The sequence below is a fragment of the Triticum urartu genome, chromosome 3A (assembly GCF_056163025.1).
Source record: "Triticum urartu cultivar PI428250 chromosome 3A, HENAU_Tu73, whole genome shotgun sequence".
Taxonomy (NCBI): domain Eukaryota; kingdom Viridiplantae; phylum Streptophyta; class Magnoliopsida; order Poales; family Poaceae; genus Triticum; species Triticum urartu.
This window is the reverse complement of record NC_141875.1, coordinates 211,401,836-211,414,022: the sequence shown is the minus strand read 5'-3', so window position 1 is coordinate 211,414,022 and position 12,187 is coordinate 211,401,836. Positions and strand designations below refer to the sequence as shown.

General features: G+C 50.8%; 1 protein-coding gene across 1 annotated transcript; it reads right to left on the bottom strand.

The window, feature by feature from the left end:
* Positions 1 to 3,337: 3,337 nt before the first annotated feature.
* Positions 3,338 to 6,075, bottom strand: LOC125543646 (tonoplast dicarboxylate transporter-like). The gene is made up of 6 exons (XM_048707060.1): positions 5,543 to 6,075; positions 4,962 to 5,454; positions 4,772 to 4,815; positions 4,561 to 4,656; positions 3,947 to 4,457; positions 3,338 to 3,817 (listed from the first exon to the last, which is right to left on the bottom strand). Exons 1-6 carry the CDS (start codon positions 5,984 to 5,986, stop codon positions 3,783 to 3,785), a joined length of 1,623 nt encoding a protein of 540 aa, XP_048563017.1. The 5' UTR covers positions 5,987 to 6,075; the 3' UTR covers positions 3,338 to 3,782.
* Positions 6,076 to 12,187: the final 6,112 nt, after the last annotated feature.

Genomic DNA, 12,187 nt, shown 5'->3' with positions numbered 1-12,187 from the left:
CCCATTCCTTTAGCTTAGCACTTGATCGTTTTAGTTTACTGCTATTGCTTTCTTCATGACTTATACATGTTCCTATGACTATGAGATTATGCAACTCCTGATTACCAGAGGAACACTTTGTGTGCTACCAAACGTCACAACGTAACTAGGTGATTATAAAGGTGCTCTACAGGTGTCTCCGATGGTACTTGTTGAGTTGGCATAGATCGAGATTAGGATTTGTCACTCCGATTGTCGGAGAGGTATCTCTGGGCCCTCTCGGTAATGCACATCACTATAAGCCTTGCAAGCAATGAAACTAATGAGTTAGTTGTGGGATGATGCATTACGGAAACGAGTAAAGAGACTTGCCGGTAACGAGATTGAGCTAGGTATTGAGATACCGACGATCGAATCTCGGGCAAGTAACATACCGATGGCAAAGGGAACAACGTATGTTGTTATGCGGTTTGACCGATAAAGATCTTCATAGAATATGTAGGAGCCAATATTAGCATCCAGGTTCCGCTATTAGTTATTGACCAGAGACATGTCTCGGTCATGTCTACATAATTCTCGAACCCGTAGGGTCCGCACGCTTAACGTTCGGTGACGATCGATATTATGAGTTTATGTGATTTGATGTACCGACGGTAGTTCGGAGTCCCGGATGTGATCACGGACATGACGAGGAGTCTCGAAATGGTCGAGACATAAAGATTGATATATTGGACGACTATATTCGGATACCGAAAGTGTTCCGGGTGATTTCGGAGAAAACGGGAGTGCCGGAGGGTTACGAGAACCCCCCGGGAGAAGTAATGGGCCACATGGGCCTTAGTAGAGACAGAGAGAGGTCCGGCCAGGGCAGGCCGTGTGCCCCCTCCCCCTATGGTCTGAATTGGACTAGGGAAGGGGAGCAGCGCCCCCCTTTCCTTCTCCATCCCCTCCTTTCTTTCCCCCTCCTAGTAGGAGTAGGAAAGGGGAGTCCTACTCCTACTAGGAGGAGGACTCCTCCTCCTGGCGCGCCCTGCAAGGGCCGGCCGGCCTCCCCCTTGCTCCTTTATATACGGGTGCAGGGGGCACCCTAGGACACACAAGTTGATTGTTCTAAGCCATGTGTGGTGCCCCCTCCATCATAATCCACCTCAATCATATCGTAGCGGTGCTTAGGCGAAGCCCTGCGTCGGTAGCAACATCATCACCGTCATCACGCTGTCGTGCTGACGGAACTCTCCTATGAAGCTCTACTGGATCGGAGTTCGTGGGACGGCATCGAGCTGAACGTGTGCTGAACTCGGAGGTGCCGTACGTTCGGTACTTGGATCGGTCGGATCGTGAAGACATTCGACTACATCAACCGCGTTCTCATAACGCTTCTACTTACGGTCTACGAGGGTACGTGGACAATACTCTCCCCTCTCGTTGCTATGCATCACCATGATCTTGCGTGTGCGTAGGATTTTTTTTTGAAATTACTACATTCCCCAACAAAGATTACCAGCACTAGCATTATCTTGAGCATCTTGTGGATGTTGAACAAAGGGACCTAGAAAGACATGTTGATTAGGATGAGAATGTGCTTTCTCGGGAATGGGGTGGGGATTTCCATTGGCTGAGATGGGGCCTTCATATGGAGGACCTTCGCCAATTGGTTTTTGATGTACAATAACCACATGAAAGGACCAGGATTCACCAAGAAAGCTTTCAGTGCATGATAACAATACTAGCGGGTATATCCATTAGCTCTTAAACCTTCACTTTAATCATAATCCCTGCCTCACTACTTCTCCTTTCATCCCAAGCTAGCAGGATAGCAAAGGACTTGACTGCATTATGGATTTCAATCAAGTTATGCAGATCTACATGGAAAACCGCAACGAAGAGCCAAGATTCTCTACTAGGATGAAACTTCCTCCAATTTTTCCTTCATCATGCTTCTCAACAACTATGAAAATGTCATCATATCAATGCAGACTGTTGGCTACAAGACCATCACGGACGAAAATGCTTTGAAACTAAACAAAGGCCCGCCCCATGGGACACTTCACAGTCTTATGAAACCCAACCCTCTTATGCATAGTGATGAACCCGAAGAGAATTTCTCTTACATTGGCAACATAAACTTGCCCTTCTAGCATGGGGAGGAATGAAGCAATCGCCAGGGTTTCATGTCGCCTATGAATGTGCCCGCAAACCACATGGACGCGCGCCGGACGGTCTTCAACTTGCACATCTTGATGGTTGTCAAGGAGAAAGGGGGAGGATCGAAAGGGAAGTTAGACACGGCTGGCTGAGAGTGGTGATTGTCGTCTGCAGCTTGTGGTTGGAGCGGCGGAGTAGGGGCAAGGCCGCGGAGGAGGCAGGGTGGTGCTCAAATGGGAAGCAGGGGGTATGAAGAACGTTTGTAGAATGAGCCCTACTGAGTAAATGTTGAGCCTTTGATCTTGAGAAATCCGCCACCAGACAGAATTCATTTAGTTTCCTTCCTTCGATGAAGTTTACCGGAATGCCAAACTTCTTCCAGATCAAGTCCTCGAAAGACAATCCTTGTTCGAACTTTAGGTCAGAAAGCGCCATCATTTGGGAGAGTGGTCGATGCAGCCGGGATGGCCGGTAGCGATATGGTGGCCGCCATGTCCTGAGTGGACCACGGTGGTGGAGATGGCGTTGGCCGCCGCGACCGAAGCGGCCTACGGCGGGGCTATGGGAAGAGCGGCAATACTAGATAATGTCAAGTTGTCAACTAGTGTCTCGTGGGCGTTGTTCATGTAGGAATCGCCACGTACCTAACATTACTCTTAGTGCAGCTGGTCTGGCAACTTTTTTTATTTGAAAAAATATGCTTGTATTCAAATCATGACATAATACAAAGTTCTTAACCCGATCAAGCACACCCTAACACACGTGTAAAATACTAGAATAAGAGAGACCACCCTAAAACAACCAACAAAACGCGAAGACCTCCGAAGCTCTGTGTCATCATCCCTGAACCTTGCGAGGAGACCCCTGAATACAATAATCTGCATTCAGACCCAAGCAGGTCCTCATATTCAACCATGACATAATAACTGCCATGCTGCTCCCCCACTTTTTTGCTTCGGTGCCAAAAAGACAAGGACACACATGTGCATCCAACACGCCTGCACGAGCCTTCGCTGTCTGTGGCTTTGAGTACCACTATATGTGCCCCTTCCGGATGGAAGAGAACTAGGATCCGGTGGCGCCACGGCCGGGCCAACTTCCCGGGCAAAGCGGGACATTCCTCACGCAACAGCACAAAGAAGAAGAAAGAACAACAACAGAAAATCATTCCGACGAGGAAGAAGAATCTTCTTCTCCACACAACCACCACCCATCCAAGAACATCTGAGAAATTATAATTCAGTACACATCTCTGACCCCTCTCTGAGGTGATCCATATAGATGTTGAAACGTGCGTGGGATTGGAACAGTGTACAACCACATGAGGCAATGTGGAGTCCCAATCTAGTGCACAGGGGCACTGTTCAAAAAACACATGAGGCAATGGTGTTTGCTATACATAGTGTATGCTCCTTGCGTCCCAAAATAAATGTTAGTATAAAGTTGTACTAAGTTTGAGACACTTATTTTGAGACGAAGGAGTGTTATATGATAGTACAACCTAAACATCCTACTACACAGTCTGTTGTCTAAAAATGTACAGGAGAACTCCTTCCCCCTCTCATAGCAATAGGCCGAGCTCCTGTTCTTTCCAGGCAAAGTGGATAACCAATTCTACAATTTGAAAAGCGCAGAGCACTTGAATTTTGCTCGAGTTCCTACAACTTCTGATCCATGCCAAAAACCACAGAACCTGCACAAGACAAAGAGAAAAAGGGGGAGCAAGTAGTAAGTACAGGAGCAGCAGCAGTAGGCAGCAGTTTTTTCCTTTGTCATGGTCAGTGTTAATGTCAGTGTTAGGACTGCAAGTTAACTTGGATACCTAGAGTTGGCAGTAGGACGGCGAGAGTTGCAACGCCCACCACTTTGATGGGTATTCCGGTGAGCACCATGTCCTTGATGGTGATGTAGCCGGTGCCGAACCCGACGACGTTGGGCGGCGAGGCGGTGGGCAGCAGGTAGGACAGCTGCGCGCCGACCGTACCGGGGACCATGAGCAGCAGCGGGTGCACGCCGATGGTGTTTCCCAGCTCCGCCAGCAGCGGCAGGACCAGGGTGGTGGCCGCGTCGTCTGACGTGAACTCCGTGATGACGGCGCTGAAGACGCACGCCACGGGCGCGATCACCAGCGGCGGCGCGCCCCTCAGGAATCCCAGCCCCTCCGAGAGTATGTCCGTCAGGCCGCTCGCCTTGAAGCCCTCGGCGATGGCGAAACCCGCGCCGAGGAGGAGGATGATGTTCCACTGCAGCTTCCGGCACTTGCCCCAGTCCATGAGCTTCTCGCCGCCGCCCTTGCCGTTGGGGATTATGAAGAGCAGAGTGGTCATCATGATCTGCATTAGTAAGACGATACAGCATATCCAGTGAGCACGTGCCACATATTTGTCTGGTCAAAACTCGAAAACTGCATGCAGGATCATGCATCGGTGCTCTTACGGTGACTGTTCCATCCCCGACTTTGCCGTGGAAGAGGACTCCCCACCCAGGGATGTCGTTCGTCAGGCTTCTCGTCATCCACAGCACAATTAGGCCCTGCACCAATTCATTTTCACTTCGTTTATTTTTGCTCAATAAGACAACCATAATGGCGTGTTAATTTTTTGGTTCAGAACTTGAGGTACAATACAAACAGATTGTAGAAACATACTCCAAAAACGGCTAGAACCATCTTCTCTGCAAAAGCCATTGGACCTGCGGAGAAGAAAGCAGAACAGCCATCAGATAACAGGTTAATAATAAGTTTAACACTGACCAGAAAGCCAAAGAGTTGACCACTGACCAGAACATGTGAAGCAACATGGTTTGACCAAGCTAGAAAAGAAAGAGAGAGCACGTACCAAGCAAGCTGAGCTCCCTCCTGAGATGGGTCCTGTCGAGGTAAGCCGACAGCGCTCTTCCGGTGTTGCTGGAGCAGTACATGAGGCAGAGCGTGACCCAGAGCGCCGCGAACAGTACAAGCGCGACGGGGAAGCCGAAGGACATCCAGGAGCTAAAGGTGATGGGCCGCTGCTCGGGGAAGTAGGTGGACCACATCCCCACCAGGATGATGTTGGCGCCCGTGCCCGTCAGCGTCGACATCCCGCCGATGGTGGACGCGTACATGACGCCGAGCACCACCGCCTTGGAGAACCGCCGGACCTCGTGCGCGTCGGCGGACGAGGACGCCGCCTGGCCGCGCGGGAACCGCTGCAGGATCCCCGTCGCCACCGGCATCATCATGACGGTGCAGGGCGTGTTGTGAATCCACATGCTGATGAACATGGTGGTGCCGCAGATGCCCAGCAGCAGCAGCGGCGGCCTCACCGGGTCCCCGCAGAAGAGCGACGTGATCTGCATGCGCGTTATACAACCTTTATTATTAGTTCGTTTTTCTTCAAGTAATCGTTCGTTCGACGATCGATCGATCGAGCGTGCGTACGTTGAGGGCGAGGCGGCGGTGGATGTTGTAGTGCTCGATGGCGAGCGCCAGGATGAAGCTACCGAGGACGAGGGAGATGACGTCGTCCATGTAGGCCTTGGCGACGGCGTCCGAGGAGGAGATGCCGAACGCCGGGAAGAGGAACAGCGGCGCCATGGACGCCACGCCGAGCGGCACGGCGTCGGTGAGCCACCAGATGAACACCCACGCCAGCACGCCCAGCATGTTGCGCGCCGCGGCGCGCCCGTGGCCGAAGTCCACGAATGCGCAGATGAGCGCCGACGCCAGCGGCCCCGCCGCGATCGCGAGGTACTTGTTGGCGAGCAGCGACGCCAGGGCCGAGCACGAGCGCCCGTCCGTCCTGCCGTCGTCATGCAGAGGCAGCAGCGGCGTCGACACGTCCTCCATCGAGCTCTCCCACTGCTGGCTGCACCGCCGATCCATGCGCCGACCGATCGCTCGATGGAAATGCACTTTCGCGTTCTCGGTCGGTTCTGTTGCTTGCCGCCTCTTGATGTCCAAAAAGGTTTGGGTAGTCTTTCTTATAGGCGCGGCGCGGCGCGGGAACACAACTCAACTCTGTTCGGACAACTCAAATGTTGTTATCACGCACAGTGCTGGTTTACAAGTACTGTAGTCAAAATGGCGAGCAACTGTGATAGGCTCATACAAGGCGCCACGTCGGACGCAATATTCAAGTGGCTAGAGAAGAGCCCGGCTTGTCTGCTCCCTCCTTATGCTTCCATCGATGCTCCCACTTCATTTTATGGTTTTTTTTTCTTTCTAATCTAATCATCCCCTGATTTTAAAGGCGCGGGGCTAGGCCTTATTTTGTTCCAATCAAATCAAGCCACGTACGCGGAAGCACGGATGGGCACACGCCGGTGGAGCAGGCAAGTCTCGTCCAATTTTCTCTGGCGCCTAGCAAGAGCAGGTTCTGTCAGGCAGCCGCCGCGCTCGTTCCCTCTCTCTCTCTCTTTCTCTCGCTCTCGATGAACTCACAAGAGACAGTGGTTTTGCGCAGCGCACAACTTGCTGCTTTTCCCGTTTTCTCTTCCTCTTATTCAGTAAGGCAACAACTGTCTCGACCGATTCGCACGCCACAACCCCGTTCCTTCGAACGTGCCATCCCACGTTCACGAAGAGGGCGTGCTCACCGCGGTCACCTCCTACTCCTACTCGCGCACGGCACGCACAAACCACGGCCATGCACCTTATTACATGCAAAGCAAAGCTAAAGAACCGGGGAAACCGGCTCAACTATGATCGGTTCAGGGTTTAACTAACATTGGCTCCCTACACCCTTGTGACGCCTGGATAATTAGACTACAGTAATTCCACGCTAATGATGCCACATCACCTCGGTTACTGTTACTAATCTCGCGATGGTTCAAAAACGGTTCGAATTCAAATTTAAAATCAAGTCAAACAATTAAAGTTTTCAAAAGTCAAAACTAAAATGTTCTTAATGTGGCAAATAAATCATGGATATTATTGATGGAGTAACAACATCTTTATAAAATATTTAAATACCCTAAAGTGATTAAAACAACATCAAAACAATTAGTTATACTCCTAATATATTTTACCAAATACTAAACTATTTTTATTCTGAGGTAAAACTTCTTAGAACAGTGGATTAATTTGACACACTATTTTTGGAGCTATTTTCATATTTTACTAAACCAAAAATATAGTGCAACTAAAATAAAACAGAAAGAAAATGAGAAAACAACAACAAAAGAAAAATAAAAGCCCCACCCCTCGCTGGGCCTCGGCCCAGCTGGCCACGAGGCTAGCCAGGCCGCCCAGCCGGCCCACATGGCCCGGCCCCCCCACTCACTCCCTTATCCCCTCGCAACCGGAAACCCTAGCCCGATCCACCACCACTCCTCCTCGCCTCCTTCCCACGATCCAATCTGGATCGGGGACGAGACCCTCACTCGCCCCCCTCGCTCCCCCCGATCTGGATCGGGGGAAAAGGCGCCCCGACGCCGCTCGACACCCCCCCCCCCCCCCGCTGCCGTCGCGCACCATGGCGCCTCCGCCCTCGGCGCCGAACACCGACGCCGCCCGGTTCTGCCTCGCCGTCGCCGCCGCCGCACTGCCCCCCCGCCGTCGCCAGCGCCATCCTCCTCAAAGCCGCCGCCCTGCGTGGATCTGGACTGGGCCGTCGACACCCCACGTCTCCCGTCGCCTTCCCGACCCCGTCTTCCTCCCTCGACGGCCTGCATCCACTCCGACGACGTCGTCCCCGTCCTCCTCCACGACTCCCACTCCCCCGTCCCTGCTCCTCGATGTGAGCTCTGCCTCGCCCCTCCCCTCCTCTCTGTCCCGCACTCCGTCGCGTGCACCGCGCGACCCGGCCGCGCCCGACGCATGCTCGCCGCGGCTGCCTTCCTGCCCCGCCCGTGGTCTTGCTCCCCTGCTTGCCCGCCGCACCGCTCGCGCGTCCTCTGACCCGATGCGGCCGCGCCCTGGCCGTGCTTGCGCGTGCCCCCGCGCCGGCCCGCGCCCTCTTGGCCTCGCCTCTGCCACCCCGCGCTGTGGCCTCGCGCTCGCCTGCGCGCCCTTCCCCACTTGCCTCCCGTCCCCGCGTGCCACTGCGTGTTGGCCCGTGCCCGCCGCTGCCATCCCGCCGGCGTCCCCCTCCGGCGAGCAACCGCGCCGTGCCGTCCCCTCGCCTTGGTCGTTGCTCGGGCTGCGGTCGTGCCCGCAGCAACCGTTCGGGCTATGCCCGATAACCGCGTGCCCGCTAAGGCCTCCCCAGGCCTATGACATGTGGGGCCCTGCCCCCAGAATGTTTTAATAAAAAAAGGAATTAAAATAATAATAATAAAAATAATTAAATAAGCAATAATAATTAAATTAATTAATTAATTAATTAATTAAGCTAATTAATCATAATTAGATTAACCTAATTAACTAATTAGTTTAAATAAACAGTACTTAGATTAGTTAAACACTAATTAGGCTAAACAATCAATGACATGCGGGACCCACACATAGTTGACCAAGTCAACTACTCAGTTGACTGCTGATGTCAGCATGATGTCATGCTGACGTCATCTTTTACTATTCTGGATAATGTTAAATTAAATAATTAATTCCGAAAATTAATAAAACTTTAGAAAATCATTTTAAAATAAACCGTAGCTCGGATCGAAAAACTTTGTACATGAAAGTTGCTCAGAACGATGAGACGAACCCGGATACGCAGCCCGTTCGTCCGCCACGCACCCCTAACATGTCAAACTCGCAACTTTCCCCCTCCGGCTCCTTTGCCCGAAAACACGAAACACCGGGGATACTTTCCCGGATGTTATCCCCCTTCACCGGTATCACCTACTACCGCGTTAGGGCGCCTCTAACATCGTTACTTGTCATGTCATGCATCACTATGCATATGCTTGCTTATATATTTATTGTTTCTCCCCCCTCTTCTCTCGATAGACACCGAGACCGACGCCGCTGCTACCCAGTACGACTACGGTGTTGACGACCCCTCTCTCTTGCCAGAGCAACCAGGCAAGCCCCCCCTTTGATCACCAGATATCGCCTACTCTTCTCTATACTGCTTGCATTAGAGTAGTGTAGCATGTTACTGCTTTCCGTTATTCCTATCCTGATGCATAGCCTATCCTTGCTAATACTGTTGTTACCATTACCTGCTATCCTACTGCTTAGTATAGGATGCTAGTGTTCCATCAGTAGCCCTACACTCTTGTCCGTCTGCCATGCTATACCACTGGGCCGTGATCACTTCGGGAGGTGACCACGGGCATATACAATATACTTTACACAGTTACCTTACCTGTGATACTATTCGGAGATGGGGGCTGAAGGGGCAGGTGGCTCCATCCCGGTAGAGGTGGGCCTGGGTTCCCGACGGCCCCCGACTGTTACTTTGAGGCGGAGCGACAGGGCAGGTTGAGACCACCTAGGAGAGAGGTGGGCCTGGCCCTGGTCGGCGTTCGCGGATACTTAACACGTTTAACGAGATCTTGGTATTTGATCTGAGTCTGGCCACTGGCTTATACGCACTAACCATCTACGCGGGGACAGTTATGGGCACTCGACGTCGTGGTATCAGCCGAAGCCTTTGTGACGTCAGCGACTGAGTGGCGCGCGTCGGATTGGACTGGAACGCCTACTAGGCTAGGTCTGCTTCCGGCCGCGTTCGCAACGTGCAGGTGTGCAAAGGGCGATGGGCCCAGACCCCTGCGCCATAGGATTTAGACCGGCGTGCTGACCTCTCTGTTGTGCCTAGGTAGGGCTGCGACGTGTTGATCTTCCGAGGCCGGGCATGACCCAGGAAAGTGTGTCCGGCCAAATGGGATCGAGCGTGTTGGGTTATGTGGTGCACCCCTGCAGGGAAGTTAATCTATTCGAATAGCCGTGATCTTCGGTAACAGGACGACTTGGAGTTGTACCTTGACCTTATGACAACTAGAACCGGATACTTAATAAAACACACCCTTCCAAGTGCCAGATACAACCGGTGATCGCTCTCTCACAGGGCGACGAGGGGAGGATCATCGGTTAGGGTTATGCTATGCGATGCGATGCTACTTGGAGGACTTCAGTCTACTCTCTTCTACATGCTGCAAGATGGAGGTGGCCAGAAGCGTAGTCTTCGACATGATTAGCTATCCCCCTCTTATTCTGGCTTTCTGCAGTTTAGTCCACCGATATGGCCCTTTACACATTTACCCATGCATATGTAGTGTAGCTCCTTGCTTGCGAGTACTTTGGATGAGTACTCACGGTTGCTTTCTCCTTCCTTTCCCTCTATCCCTTCTACCTGGTTGTCGCAACCAGATGTTGGAGACCAGGAGCCAGACGCCACCGTCGACGATGACTCCTACTACACCGGAGGTGCCTACTACTACGTGCTGCCCGCTGACGACGACCAGGAGTTGTTTAGGAGGATCCCAGGCAGGAGGCCTGCGCCTCTTTCGATCTGTATCCCAGTTTGTGCTAGCCTTCTTAAGGCAAACTTGTTTAACTTTTGTCTGTACTCAGATATTGTTGCTTCCGCTGACTCGTCTATGATCGAGCTCTTGTATCCGAGCCCTCGAGGCCCCTGGCTTGTAATATGATGCTTGTATGACTTACTTTATTTGTAGAGTTGTGTTGTGATATCTTCCCGTGAGTCCCTGATCTTGATCGTACACGTTTGCGTGTATGATTAGTGTACGGTCAAATCGGGGGCGTCACAAGTTGGTATCAGAGCCGACTGCCTGTAGGAATCCCCCTTTCCAACTCCTTGGCCGAAGTTGAGTCTAGTCGATGAAAACTATTTTACTAACATGGCTGTGTGGTCCATGGGCCCACGTCGCCATTGGGTGGTATTAGTATCTTTTATTCCTCGACCTATACTCTGGGACTCTGACCTCTCTTCTATTCAGGTTTAAATGATTTTGCTAAATCTAACATTAGGATCTCGTTATCACTTTCACCCGGAGAGCCCCTTGTTATTGATGATCGTGTGCTGCACTAGAAGACCCTGAAGATACTCTCCGCTATTAACCCGAGAACTTGTGTTCATCGCATTTACAATTTCCCTTCTACCGTCAACCCTTATGATAACTACTTGCAGTTGTCATTCTTACATTCATCCCCAGTTGGTCTTGTTATTACAAGATACCCTGAAATACTCGTCGTTGTTTAGATAATCCTTTGAGCTTAGTGCCTTGCTGCTCATTGTCACCTGAATACCCATACGGATAATTCTCACACTTATCGAGTATCCGCTCATCCCCCGGTTATTCATGTGTTTCAAAAAAGTCTTTGAAATACTATTAAATCCTCCGAAAATCCTTGCAGCCTTATTGCTCTACAAATACTTGTCTGCTTGCATTATGGATGCTTTCCATATGTCTGGCAAAATTCGTTAGTATCCTTAGGCACCGTCATTTTGATCCCTTTGATTCAACATGAGTGCGAATGCACGCAATCATCAGTTGATCCTTTTAGATTATCTTTCCGGCTTAGACGTCATTTTAAACATGAGCTGGTTCTCAACAAATCCAAATGTCGTCGCTTGTACCCCTAAGGCTATTCTACTTATCCATCCCTAATCAGAACATGGCTTCTGATCCCTTGATTTGAAAATCATAAATTCCTTTGCATTTAAGCTCTGGGTTAGTCAGTTGTTTATATAATCCAATGCCTTTGCATTGTTACTTCCTCCGGTTGTGTGCCGATGCTCACATCAGCTCTGTTATGGACCGGCAGATCCTTTAATGGATTTTATCCGATAGCGTCCTTCATATTCAATCCCTTTGGAAGTTCTTTCTCCATTGGTAAATCCTATCCTCTGATTGACCAACCATGCTCTGCTTTCGAGCTTGTGGTATTTACTATCGAAGCTTGTGGTATATGTTTCCACGATACCCTGATGGGTTGAACCTATGCCTTCCTTAATATGCGTGAACTTGAAAGTTTTCACGAGTCACACACTTCTGGTATTTTTCTAGATAAAATTTCAACACTACAAATTCCTCGAATGTGAGAAGTGAATGAAAGGTTATGCATTGGAGAAGTGGGAGTCGACTTGAACTTTGTGTTCATGCCCATGGACACGATGTAGATCTTATCATTAAAGCTTCTCTTAAATTAATTATTCCCTTACTATAAGTT